This window comes from Galeopterus variegatus, unplaced genomic scaffold (genome assembly GCF_000696425.1).
Source record: "Galeopterus variegatus unplaced genomic scaffold, G_variegatus-3.0.2 Scaffold5609, whole genome shotgun sequence".
NCBI lineage: Eukaryota > Metazoa > Chordata > Mammalia > Dermoptera > Cynocephalidae > Galeopterus > Galeopterus variegatus.
The window spans coordinates 86,603-100,719 of record NW_007731720.1 but is presented as its reverse complement, the minus strand read 5'-3'; the positions used below and the strand labels follow the sequence as shown (position 1 = coordinate 100,719).

Below are 14,117 nucleotides of genomic sequence, written 5' to 3'. Positions count from 1 at the left end.
AGCCTCCTGCAGGCTGGTGCGTGAGGATGAAATGAGGTGAGGCGTGGGGAGCGTGGGGCAGGTGCAGGTCCTCGCTGAAGGGTGGCTGTTTATAAAAGAATGCGGTGGGGGTGGCTTATCCTAGACCATTCCCTGTCCTGCTCTCCCCGGGTGAATCCCATCTGCCCGCCTAGCTCAGTCTCTACCTCCTGCACCCACATCCAGGTCCAGCCACTGCCCTCTCTGCTGTGCCTGGGCTGCAGCCTCCCAGTAGTCCGCCTCCGTGCCTGGCTGTCCGCGCTCTTGCAGCACCATCGGTCAGGGTGCCCACTGCGGCCTCGTCTGTCCCGCTGTTTCCTTTCTGGTGTGTTCTGGCAACAGGACTCTGCCCGGCTGCTCTTCCTCCTGCTGGGCCCAGGCCGCAGCAGGCTCTGCATGGTGAGCACTTCCACGCCGCTCATCCCGCTCCTGCCAGAGCCCCTCGCCCTCCTGCACAGCTGAGCTGTTGGATGCACTGGAGCAGGAGGTGCCTTGCCTGGGTGACAGGTGCCAAGTGGACCTCCAGGGATTCTGATCTTGCTCTTTTAATATTTTCTTTTGTTCACTGGGCCTTAAGTGTTGCAGCAGGGGCATAAACCAAGGGCTGGGGAGTGGCCACGGGCCGGGCTGTGGTCCTGCCTTGGCTCACCGGGAGGTGCGGCTTCCACCTGCTCCCCATTGTGCACTGCTGCAGTGGGCTGGACAGCCCTGGCCTGGGCTTGTAGACATCCCAGGGCTTGGTCTCCATGAGAGTCCTGTAGGCCTGATGAGAGGCTGTGGCCTCAGCTGGCCCACATTTAAAAAGATGGAAGTTGCTGGAAGGAAAGTGGTGGTCTGGAGGCACACAAAGGCTCTTTTCACCTGCGGGGATGTTACAACCACATGTGTTTGCTGTGGTTCTGATTTGCCCAGGACGAGGAAATCCACCTGGCACACCCATTCATTTAGTGCCAGGCCAGGTGCTGGGTCCTGGGGACACAACTCACTCTGTTGGCTGTCCCAGCCCACAGAGGCATCAGATCCAGCCTTGTCCAGCGGGAGTTCTGTGCGGATGTGGAACGGGGGTCAGAGAGTTTCCTGAGAGGATGGACTGGGGTGGTCCAGGTGGGAGGCCATGCTCAGGGCTGACTCTGAGTTTCATGGGTTTCATGAGGTCTCCTTCGCCCTGTGGTTGGTTTGTCACTGGAATGTAAGGGGTAACTCTGAAACCTGGGGGCTGGCTGGCTGCCATCAGCTGTGCCCAAGGCCGCTGCCTTCTTCTTTTTTTTTTTTTTAAAGATGACCGGTAAGGGGATCTTAACCCTTGACTTGGTGTTGTCAGTACCACGCTCAGGCAGTGAGCGAACCGGCCATCCCTATATGGGATCCGAACCCGTGGCCTTGGTGTTATCAGCACCGCACTCTCCAAAGTGAACCATGGGCCGGCCCTATGTCCAGGGCCTTCTGTCAGTGGCTCTCCAGAGCTGGCTCTCCTCCCAGTACCCCCATGGGTTGTGCCCTCCTTCCTGGCTTCTCCATCTTACGGGGGACATGGGATGGGGGAGAAGCTGGCCCAAGAGGAGCAAGAGCAAGAATCCTGGGTTTCGTCACCAGGATTCTTCTGGCCCTGGGAACTTGGACATGGGCCCTGCCTTGTCCCTCACCTTTCCCTAAGAGGACTTGGGGGGTGGCAAGGCCCGCACACGAGCATGTGATGCTCAGGCTGCCAAAAGTAGGACCCGCGTGCTTTGCAAGGGGCTGAGGTTCCTGCTGGTCCGCCCGACCCCCCGGTGGTCAGTGGCTCTCCAGAGCTGGCTCTCCTCCCAGTACCCCCATGGGTTGTGCCCTCCTTCCTGGCTTCTCCAGGATTCTTCTGGCCCTGGGAACTTGGACATGGGCCCTGCCTTGTCCCTCACCTTTCCCTAAGAGGACTTGGGGGGTGGCAAGGCCCGCACACGAGCATGTGATGCTCAGGCTGCCAAAAGTAGGACCCGCGTGCTTTGCAAGGGGCTGAGGTTCCTGCTGGTCCACCCGACCCCCCGGTGGTGGGTTAGTGCACACTGGGACCTGGTGGAGGGTTCTCGTTCCACCAGCCACTTATTCCCAGGTTAGGGGATGGTCAGCGACAGCCCACGGGCCAGACCCCACCCAGGGCCGCCTGTTTCCACCTGTTCTTGTAAACAATGTTTTACTGGCACACAGCTATGCCCATGTTGCACGACAGCAGAGCTGGGAAGTTGTACAGAGGCTGTACGGTCCACCAAGCCAAAAATATTTACGACCTGGCCTTTCACAGAGTGGGTTTGCTGAGCCCGCTCAGGAGCAGCTCCCCGAGCGTGCAGCCTGTGGCAGCATCGTGACGCTGCAGTGCACTTGGAGAACAGCCTGCTTCCAGACAGCTGCGAGCCGGCACCGCTTTCTGCTTTCAGGAACTTGGGCAAAGGCAGTGGCAGGAAGACGGAGTGAATCCGGGGAATCCGGAAGGTGCTTCCTTCCAGCTGTCTCCCTGGCTGGATCTCCCCGAGTCCTGGCTGCTAAGAGCAATGGAGAGAGTTGAACAATGAATTCTTTGCTAGAAAGGAATTCTCGAGGGTGTTTCCTATTGTTAGTTGAGTTACTTATGCAACACAGAGGTTTTGGCCTGCCTACTTGCTCCTAAAATGTAGGTTTTCTTGCTAGCATCGTTTTGTTTAAATACATGTCCGTGTGGCCACTCTGCCACACGCCTCACTCAGTCTCAGAGGCAGAGTGGCCTGTGAGCAGTCATAGTGTGATGGATGCATTAACAAAGGCATGTGATATGCTGGGGAGGGCGGGCTGGCGGGTTCTGAGCTGCCTCTGGGACTGTCCTGGGTAGAAGCAAGCTCAGGCTCTGGAGTCCAGCAGAGTCAGTTTATGTTCCTGTTGTGCCACTTGTCTCTTACCGCGTCTCCCCGGCCTCGGCTTCCCCACCTGTCAGTTGGTTAAACAGTAGCTCCTCCCTCTGAGCATTGTGGCAAGGATAGATTGAGCCCTGGCGTGGGGGAGGTGGGCAGTTGCGGGGCCTTGCTGCTGTCACCCTTTCGTTCTGCCTTGTATCTTTGGAGAAAGGCTCGTTGGGCGAGAAGCTGTCCTTCCAGGCTGTGGATGGAAATATGATGCTGCTACTGTTACTGTGACTGTGATTTCCTGACCAAGTACGCTTCACGGTGGACCCACATTTGGGTGGTGGCCCTCTCTCCTAGGTGTCAGAAGATTTGGGCCCACTTAAAGACAAGGAAACTGAGGCTGCAGGAGGGTTGGGCTTGACTGGGGCACCCTGGCTCAAGAAACCTCCCTCTCAAGCCCTTCAGGTTGGTCCAGGGATGGGGTCAGAGGGTGTGGGGACAAGGATGGGCTTGGTGACCGGTGGAGGGCCCGAGGGTGCTGTGTTTTTCCTGAAGCAGCCTCCTGCTTCCCAGGGCCTCCAGCCTGAACCCCCTGTCTATGTTTCAGGCATCACAGTCCTCACTTCCCGGTGTCTGCAGCCCCCACTTACCCATAGGCCCTCCTGTCCTGGACCCTGGGCTTGGGTCCCTGCTCAGAAGTGAATGATGACAGGTGCTCGAGATGGCCTTGGAGCCTCTTCCTCTGCTTTGTCACCTATCAAATAGTGCTGTCCCTACAGTGCCCCAGAGGTCATGTGAAGACAGTGCCCGTGGAGATGAACAGCGACAGGTGAACGCTGTTTTGGAGAGAGGGGTCTGCGTTTCTGCTGCTGTCCAGGTCCTTGCGAGCACCCCTGCCTGTCGTGCTCTCACCGCCCTCCGCCTGGGGCCCTTTAACATCCTCTTACAGCCGAGGACCCCAGGGGTCTTAGTTCATTTTGTGTTGCTATAACAGAGTGCCACAGACTGGGTAATTTATACAGAAAATAAATTTATTTCTCATAGTTCTGGAGGCTGGGCAGTCCAGTATCCGGAGGCCGGCATGTGGAGAGGGCCTTCCTGCTGTGTCATCCCGCAGCGGAGGAGGGACAGGAGCGTGAGCGTGAGAGCCAGCATGAGGGAGAGAGAAGGGGGCGGGGGCGGGGGAGGGGGAGAGACGAGCTCACAGCCGCAGGCCCTTTTATGATGCCACTAATCCATTCTTGTGGGCAGAGCCTCTTGACCTAAATGCCTCCATTAGGCCCCACCTCCCAACACTGTTGCATTAGGGATTAAGTTTCCAGCGCATGCTTTTTGGGGGACACATTTACATAATTTTTTTTCTTTGGCGGCTGGTTGGTCAAGGGATCTGAACCCTTGACCTTGGTGTTATAACACCATGCTCTAACCAACTGAGCTAACTGGCCGGCCCAGGGGGACACATTTAAACCATGGTATTTCAAGCCCTGGGCCCCCAAATTTATGTCCTTCTCACATACACAATATATTCATTCCATCCAGTAGTCCAAAAGTCTTAACTTATGCCAGCATCAACCCCAGAGTTCACAGTCCAGAGTCTCATCTGAATCAGATTTTGGTCAAACTCAAGGCACAAGTCATCCTCAGGCAAATTCCCCCTCTCGCTGTGACGCCATAAAATCAAACAAGTTATCCACTTCCAAAATACAGTGGTGGGACCGGCATAGGAAAGATATTTTCATTCCAAAAGAGAGAAATCGATAAGAAAAGAGGGGTAACTGGTCCCAAGTAAGTCTAAACCCAACAGGGAAAATAACATTAAGTCTTAAAGCTGGAGAATAATCTCCTTTCTCTCCTTTGATTTCGTGTCCTGCATCCTGGGCCACTGGGCAGGGGTTGGGCCCCCAAGGCCTCAGGCAGCTCTGCCTCTGTGGCTTCACTAGGCTCAGTCCACCTAGCAGCTCTCACAGATTGGATTGTGCCTGCAGCATTCCCAGACTGGAGCTGCGAGCTGATGGCCCTGCAGTTCTGTGGTCTCAAGGGCTGACTGACTCCTACGGCTTCACTAGGTATTGCCCCAGTGGGGGCTCTCTCTGGTTACTCCACCCCTGAGACAATTCTCTGCTGGGGCCCTGCCTGTCTGCAGTATCTATTAAAATCTAGTTGGAGGCCACCACGGCCCCCCAGCTCTTGCATTCTACATGCCTGAAGAGTTAGCATCATGTGGACGCTGCCAAGGTGTGCAGCTTGTACCTTCTGGAGCAGTGGGTTGAGATGCACCTGGGTCTGCTTGATGCACTGCTGGGGCAGCCAAGGGGTGCTGCACTGGAATTCGGGGAGCAGAGTCCCAAGGCAGTGCAGGGCAGCAAATGCTGAGGTTCCACAGGGCACCTCTCTGGAAACGTTGCCCTCAAAGTCCTTGTTTGCCGGGCCGGCCCGTGGCTCACTTGGGAGAGTGCGGTGCTGATAACACCAAGGCCGCGGGTTCGGATCCCACATAGGGATGGCCGGTTCGCTCACCGGGTGAGCGTGGTGCTGACAACACCAAGTCAAGGGTTAAGATCCCCTTACCGGTCATCTTTTAAAAAAAAAAAAAAAAAAAAAAGTCCTTGTTTGCCTCAGAGATCTTTGAAATGCCTTTGGGGTCATTCTCCCATTGTCTTGACGAATAGCACCTGGATTCCTTGTTGGCCATACTAATCTCTTTAGCAGATAGTTGCTTGGCCACACCCTTGGTTTGCTCTCCTAAAGACACCTTTTCACTGTTTACACGGCAGGCTGCAAATTTCCCAAATCTTTGTGCTCTTCTTCCTTTTTAATTATAAATTCTGTCTTTAAATCATTTCCCTCTTGTCTCATTTTACTATAAGAAAAAAGAAACCATCAGCACCTTGAGTGCTTTGCTGCCTAAATATTTCTTCTGCCAGATATCCTAGTTCATCATTTGTATGTTCTGCTAGAGAGGTAAAGTCCTAGGATGTGAACACAATTCTGCCAAGTTCTTTGCAACTGTACAACAAGGATGGCTTTTACTCCAGTTTCTAGTACCTCGTTCCTCCGTTCCATCTGAGCCCTCATCAGAATAGCCTTTACTGTCTGTATTTCTACCAGCATTCTGATCGTGACCCCTTAAGTAATCTCTAAGAAGATTTAGGCTCTCTCTCCAGCTCAGATTCTTCTGAGCCCTCATCAGAGCTGTCCTTAATTCATGGCAATCTAAATTATTTCTAGCCTGCTCCTCCAAATCATTTCAGCCTCCACCTATTATTCGGTTCTAAAGCCACTTCCACATTTTCAAGTGCTTGTTATACAAACAGCTCACTTCTTGGTACCCGTTTTCTTAGTCTGTTTTGTGCAGCTACAACAGAATACCCAAGACTGGGTAATTTATAAAGAATAGAGATTTATTTCTTACAGTTGTAGAGGCTGGGAAGTGCAGAGCTGAGAGTCTGGCATCTGGTGAGGGCCTTTGTGCTGTGTTATCCCAAGGTGGGAGGCAGAAGGGCAGGAGAGAGAGACAGACAGAGAGAAGGGAAGGGAAGGAGGCCAAACTCATTCTTTTTATCAGGAAACCACTCCCACAATAACTGAAACCATTCCTGTGATTAGGGCATTAATCAGAGCCCTCATGACCTAATCACCTCTTAACATCATCTATCAACGCCGTTGCATTGGGGATTAAGATTCCAGCACATAAACCTTTTTTTAAAAAAATTTTTTAATTTTAATTTTAATTTTTTTTAAAAAGATGACCGGTAAGGGGATCTTAATCCTTGACTTGGTGTTGTCAGCACCACGCTCACCCGGTGAGCTAACCGGCCATCCCTATATGGGATCCGAACCCGTGGCCTTGGTGTTATCAGCACCGCACTCTCCCAAGTGAGCCACGGGCCGGCCCTAAACCTTTTTTTTTTTTTTTAATTGAAACATAGTTGATTGTACACATTTGTGGGGTACAGAGTTGAATATCAATACCCACGTGCAGTATGTGATGCTCAAATCAGGATAATTAGTATATTCAACGTTATACAATATAATGATTTTTTGTGGCCCTTTGCTAATTTCTCACTAACTGCTCCTGTCACCTCCCCCTTTCCCACCTCTGGTGGCCTCAGTTCTGTTCTCTTTTTGAAAGTTCAATGAATTATTGTGATTGTTGTATCTCGTCTTTCTTTTTTTAATTAATTAATTTTATTTTTTTTATTTTTTTGTCCTTTCTGAGACTGGCCGCACCGCGCTCAGCCAGTGAGCGCACCGGTCATCCCTACATAGGATCCAAACCCGCGGTGGGAGCGCTGCTGTGCTCCCAGCGCCGCACTCTCCCAAGTGTGCCACGGACTTGGCCCTTTTAATTTATTTTTTTAGCTCCCACTTAGGAATGAGGACATGGAGTGTTTCTCTTCCTTTGCCTGTCTTATTTCATTTAACATAATTTTCTCTAAGTTCATCCATGTTGCTGCAAATGGCAGTATTTTGTTCTTTTTTATGGCTGAGTAGTAGTCCATTGTGTGTATATACCACAGTTTCCTTATCCAGTTATCCGTTGATGGACATTTAGGTTGGTTCCATGTCTCGACAATTGTAAATAGAGCTGCGATGAACATGGGAGTGCAAGTGTCCCTTCAACATGATGATTTCTGTTCCTTTGGGTTTATACCCAGCCATGGGATTGCTGGGTTGTATGGCAGTTCTATCTGTAGTTGTTTGAGGAACCTCCATACCAGCACATGAACTTTGGGGGACACATTTATTTATTTATTTATTTATTTATTTTTAAAAGATGATGTTAGGGGGATCCTAACCCTTGACTTGGTGTTGTCAGCACCACCCTCTCCCAAGTGAGCCACGGGCTGGCCCCAGGGGGACAAATTTAAACCACAGTGACAGGGCACGGAGAACAGTCATGTAATGCCTCGGGGGTCAGACAGCGTGGCAAGCTAGCCAGGGTCTGCTTCAGGCTGCTCCTATCCATGGCACCATGTGGCCTGGCAGTGGTCAGCTGAAATAGCTCACACAGGCAGCACTCCCCGTAGGTTTTCCACCCACCATGGTACTTAGGGCAGCTGGAACAGACATGAATCACGTGAGACCCTGCTTGGTGCTGGAGGCACGAGGAGGACTCAGATGCTAGACGGGCGAGCACCCATGACCCGCCCCTCGGCCACAGTAGTGGACGATGGTATGATGGTGGCCGTGGGTCCCTGGGCAGAGGTGAGATGACTGAAGGTGGGAGTGTGTTGGCCCCGGCGGGCGGCTGGTGCTGAGCTGCAGGAGTGGGATGGGCAGGTTGCCTGAGGCTGGGAAGGCCGTCTAGGACAGACGGACGGAATGGACTGGGCAGCCTCCTGGAGGCCAGGGAGACGCTGGCACCTCCTGTTGGAACCTGCCATGGCAACAAGAGCAGGGTGTGGGGACGGCCCCACCCCCAGCTGCTCAGCTGCAGCATTCCGTAGATGGGTCCCCTCCTGTCCTGGCCCCCCCCGGACATGGCTGTCTGGTTTCTGCTTCCCAGAGCTGTCCCCAATCCCTCTGGGCATCTCAGTAGCCCTCATGTTGCATTTAGATCTTAGCTTCTGTTTCCTGCGTCTGCCCCCAAGCTTGCCAGGGAAGGAGGCGAGCAAGTGGGCGGACACTGACGTTTACTGAGCCCTGTTCCTTATGTGGCTGCAGCAGCTTGAGATGGAGGGATTCCCACCGTGGGGTCGTGGAGCCGGCTTATACCGGTTCGTAAGAGTTACTTGCTGTTTTCAGGAATTTTTTGAGCTGGCAATTAATAAAAATCAAAGTATATAAACTTACAATTACATACGTTATATTGAAAGCAATGGTGTTAACTACTTGAAACTCCTCATTTCTGCGTTATTTCGCTGCGTTTTACTGTGTGTGCTCCTGGGCTGCTGGGGCCTGTGGTGGGAGCACTGTGCACGGGCCAGGTGTGTGTTTTCACCGAGGGAACGGGCAGGTGCTGCCGACAGGGCTTCACTTCCTCTTGTTGACTGTCTAGACTCAGGAAAGCGATGAGCAAATGTTAATGTGCAGATTGAACTTCACTGGAATGTCGTGGAGATATTCTGCTGCTAAAAAACAGTTACCTACTTCATCAAGGAAGTTTCTCATGTCATAGACTAACAGGCAAAATTCCCATCACGTCTTCCTTTTCACTTTTGTTGTGGTTTGTCAACGTGAACAAAGATAGCAGCCAGCATCGGTGGGAGCCGTACGGGAGTGCCCTGTGGAGACAGGAGCTGAGCGCAGACTCACGGACGTGCCCTGTGAGAGTCGGTGGCTCTCCAGAGCTCACCTTATGCCCTATTCGTATTAGATTGTCATTCGTGAGTGCCCGCTGCCTGACTTCACCTGCATGGCTGTGTGCACATACGTCCCTCTGGGGCTGTCCTTAAACACTAGTCAGCTTCTCCCTGGGCCTGGGCAGGATCCCAGTTCACAGAGGAGGAAGCGGAGGCTCCACCAGACCCCTGCCAGCTCTCTGGCTCCCTTGCTCGCTCTGCTGGGCCACCTTGGTGATGGGGTCACAGAGCCGGCAATACCCCTCCTGGCAATAGGCACCCCAAGGCCCGCCCAGCTCACGCCCTCTCCCCAGCCCTCCAGGCAGCTTAGCACAGAGCAGCTCAGTTCCTCCCACAGGGGGTTTTGGCCTTACCTTTTTATGAGAGAAAGCTCCAGAAGATGCTTCCCAATGGGAAGAAATTCAAGCCTCCTCCTAGAGAAACACCCTAGATTGTCGAAACCTTGGAGTTAAATTTTTTGTAAGTTTTTGCAGATTTAGGGACTGCGTGCTTTGGCAGAGCCTGAGGGCAAAATCCTGGGACGACCCTTTGCCTTGAGGTCTCTGCCAGTGGACAGTTTTGCGCAACACACAGCTGGCCCTGGGAGCCACGTCATGGCAGCCTGGCCTTCATGCACGTCCCTCGCTCTCTGAACAAGTATGTGCTGCTGCCCGGCACGTGCTAAGCTGGGCTGACGAAGACCCCTCGTCTGCAGCTCAGGCCTGCCCGGGCACTCTGGAGAGCTGAGCCCCCACGCCCGGGGACTGCGTGTGCTGACGGGCGGGCAGCGGCACAAACCTGCGCTGGGCTTGTCAGGAAGTTTCCTGGACTCCAAGCTGAGCAGGATGATGGGATTAAAGGGGGAGCTACTTGGAGGAGAAGGAGTTGGGATGGGAGACGTGCCAGAGCCAGACACATGCCAGGCACCGTGCTAGGAACAAATGCGGTGGCCAGAGGATCCCAGAGGGGTCAGCAAGGCTGGAGCCACGTATGGGGGTAGAGCGGCATGGAGTGTCGGGTGAGATGGTGCATTTGCCCAGGTGCTGGGAAGTCCTGGGGTCTCAGCAGGGATGTGGCTGGTCTGATTTTCCCCTTTAAACCCTAGCTCTGCCTGTCCCTTCGAGAAGGGGCTCTGTGAGGTCTGGGTGCTGCCGGACCAGGCTGGGTCGGGACGGAGAAGTGGACAGATGTGTGGACTGCTGTGGAGGTGGGGGCTGGTGTGTGGCACAGGTTGGTGGGGAGTGAAGAACGAGACAGTCAAGGCTCCCTGGCAGGTTTTGGCTCAAGGGGGCCGTGAACACGATGTCATCAAGCCTCGGGCCTCAAGCTCTGTACTGGCACATTCGAGACACTGGTGAGATGTCCAGCAGGCATGACCGAGGTGCAAAGCGGGGTGAGGGAGGGGTTCCCGGACAAGCCACGTGTCATTGGGTGTTAGAACAGTAGTGGCCAAGGTCAGGGCACGGTGAGGGTACAGGGTCTGCTGTCACACTGCAGGGCCTCTGGATCTCAGGGATCCAGACTGGCCCAGGAGTTGAGTTACATTCAGGTTTGGGCCTCCCCCTCCTGGGGCAGTTAGGGAGGTGCACGTGTGTGGCTGTGGCTGTGGCTGTGGGGTCACTGGGGGTGTTGGTTAGAACAAGGCCCTAGTTGAAGCCCCTCCCGGGCCCTCCCGTTCACCCTGCAAAGCGTCGGATTCTGCCTCATCCTCAGCCCCCCAGCTGCCCGGTTGGCTGTTCCTGTGTGGGTCTAACCTCTATCCCAGGCCTTTCTGACCTCGGAGTTTAGGGGCCGTCTTCCCCAGAGGACTGAGACTTGGCAGGGGCCAGGGGTTGGCTGGGACCTGCTTTGGTGGGGGTGGAGGGAAGTGATTGGGTTTTGCTCAGTGTTGGTGAGTCCTCCAGGAATATTGTTTAGGAGTGAAGGTCGGCGTCTTGTGGGAAAGCAGACACTGTTTATCCAGGGACCAGTGGGAGAGCCACCAGGTGACTAGCGGAGGAAGGGTATGCTGGCAGCCAGGCCCCACCACAGGGAGCGTCTGGCTGCAGGATCCGGAACTCTGTGTGATGGTGTGAAGGAGACGTGGCTCTGGGCAAGTGCCAGCGACCAGGAACGACTTTTTTTCTTCTTCAGAATTGGGCTGGGGAAGGCGAAATAAAGTCTTTTGTGGTTTCCAAGCCCAGGGTTCCCTGGACACTGCTTTCTTTGTGCGTCCAGAAGCAATTCAGTGGGTTTCCCAAGCAGCGTGCTTTTGTGTACCAGGGTTAGCTGGGCTGGCCTTCATCTTGCTTGCAGAGAGGGGCCTGGAGCCTGGCAGGCGCTGCCCTGGGCTAGGGGTAGCTGCCCTACCCTGTTGCACAGGACCAGGGTCCTCAAGGCTCCTGGGCAGCAGACGCCGCCCTCTCTGGGCTTGTTGGTGGCGAGCAGCTCTCAGAGGCATACGGTTACCGGGTCCTTGCAGTGCCGTGTCCAGTGCAAGATCTGGAATAGCCGCAGCTGAGCAGCGTTTCCAAGCGTCTCTGCTTCCAGATGGAGGTAGGAGGGTGGTGGGGATGGGGGCACAGCAGGTGCCGCTCTGAGTGATGCCACCACCTTGAGGAAGTGCTGCTGTCTGTGGGCAGCGGGCCCCGGGTGCCTCGTGCTCTTCTGAGAAACCATCTCGGTCCTGAGCAAGCCACACTCCCCTCCAGAGGGTTGCTGGTGAGGTCAGACCTGCTGGTTCAGCACAGGGAGGGGTCCAATGGGTGGGAGCACCTGAGAACCAGCCTCGCTGAGGGAGCCAGGAAGGCAGAAACTGGGCCCCTCTCAGGAAGCGCGGTGAGAGTTTGGCCTCAGCGTCGGTCTGCGTAGGACTTTTTAGGATAAGAGGAAGCGAGGCCAGCCGGGAGGGCAATGTGGCTCCATCAGGCACAGGGTGGGCTGCAGGAGGTCTTGGGGTCCCTGGGGTGCCCAGGCTGGGCCTGTGAGTGCAAGGGAGGGGCGGGTCCCAGGCAGGCGGCCGGGCTGCAGGCTGAGGAGTGAGCTTTGTTCTTGTGGACCGTGGGGTGTGGGGTGGGTGGGTGGAACTGTGCAGAGGCCCGGAGGGGGCTGGCAGGGCACGCATGGCAGCAGCAGCCAGGACGGAAGGTGCAGGTGAGACTTGGGCAGTCAGTACCCAGGAGATATTGGCTCAGTGGATAAAAGCTCCCACTCAAGTCACACCTGGAGCCTGAGACCCAGCCCTGGGACAGCAGTCAGTGCACACATAGTCCTTAGTCTCAGCACAGAATTCACACCCACCTGGAACCTGCACATGTGACCTTACTTGGAAACAGGGTCTTTGCAGATGCCATGAGATGGGGTTGTCCTGGCGTAGGGTGGGCTTGGGGGTGCCAGTGTGGACGTGGAGGAGCAGGCATGGGCTGGAATTTCAGCCTGGACCCGTGCCTGGTGGTGTGGTTGGGGAACATATCTGACTGCAGCGTGGACAGTTCATCCTTTTGAGGACTCCAAGGGAGAGGGCCGTGGGGCCAGGAGCAGGCCCCCTCTGGGACCCCCGTGCTGGGGTGGCCCATCCAGGCACTGGGACACCAGGCCTGGGCGCTGCAGCCTGGAAAGCATTGCATTCTGATGGTGGCAGACAGGACACTGGGTGCCTTTGTCCCCTCATGGTGCCCCCGCCTCATTTGCTTGCCAGAGCCAAAGCAGGGAGGTGGCATCAGCCTCAGGGGATGTGAGAATCCCAGATGAGGGGGACCCTCCTCAACCCCAAGCCCTGCAGGCAGCCAATAGCTCCAGGCGTGTGAAGCGCAGGCTTCCCGCTGGCCTCCGAGGGTCTGGGGCTCGGGGCCCCCGGCTCACCTGCCACCGGCCTCCTAGGAGGACTCGCTTGGGCTCTTTGAGAAGCAAAGGAGGGAGGTTTTACATGGCTCCACTTCCCCTCCAGATTCGTCTTCTAATGAAGTAGCAGTAGGACGGGTGGCTGCCAGGGCTGGGGGAGGCGGACGGGAGCTGGTAACGCCAGAGTTTCAGTTTTGCGAGATGAAGGGAGTGCTGGAGATGGAGGGTCCACTTAAAAATGGTGACGTTGGCAAATATTACGTTAGGTGTATTTTGTCATAATACAAAAAAAAACGTGGGGAAAAAGGATGCAATAGGAGAGCGTCGTCAGACACTTGCAGGGGAGCCACTACAGGCCGCTGAGCTGACGCTGCTAGCGCAGGGTCCCGTGTTGCCCTCCGTCTCTTCACACACTTGTTGGCCACAACGGTGACCATTTTGCAATTGTCGCTTCAGAAGGACGCGTCCCGTGCGAGTCCACCAGAGGATGTTCCAGAATCCTGGCCTGCCTGTCTGGCGGGTGGCGGGTGACATGTGTGTCACTCTCCCATGCCAGGAGAGCACTTCCGTGCACGGGACCTTCCCTGCATCTCGGGGCTGCTCCTAGGGTCGGTCTTCAGAGGCGGGGTCACTGATCCGAGCGCATCCGTGTCCACGGCCCCCGAGCTAGCTTATGCTACCCTTGCGGTGAAGCTGAAGTTTGTCACCAAGTTGGTCTTGTCATTCCCCCCGATGTACTCCAGCTGTCTCGTGACAAAGGCGTTAATCCTCTTCTATCATGTCAGCGACTACAGTCCCTGTTTCATTATGTAGTTTTAGAATTTTTACTTTTTAACAAACGGAGGCTTTTTCCTTTTGTCCAGTTGTTAGACTTTTTTACTTGGTGATGCTATTTTCCATCTTAACGTAGACCGTTATCTTCTCTAGGGCTTCGCTAAGTACAATGTTCTGTTTTCGTTTGGTTTGTACATTTTTAAGTTTAGTGAACCTTCAGTCCCTCTGGAAGTCACAGTTCCTACTTCCATTTTTTTCCAAATGGCCGGCTCGTGCCCCCTAGGACCCCCTCAGTGTCACCCACTCCTGGGCTCCTCCCAGCTCCCAGGGAAGTTTGGGTGTCAGGACTGCTGGGTGCGGATTCTGCTTCCTGTGG

The 14,117-nt window shown here is 54.8% G+C and overlaps 1 protein-coding gene across 1 annotated transcript in view; it reads left to right on the top strand.

Annotated features, from left to right (window-relative positions):
- The window catches only part of LOC103605135, a 37,937-nt gene extending 37,457 nt beyond the window's left edge, over positions 1-480 (top strand). Inside the window, exon 7 of the mRNA XM_008589721.1 lies at positions 174-480. Within this exon, the coding sequence (XP_008587943.1) occupies positions 174-480 (307 nt within the window). The remainder of the gene's footprint in view (positions 1-173) is intronic.
- Positions 481-14,117: the final 13,637 nt, after the last annotated feature.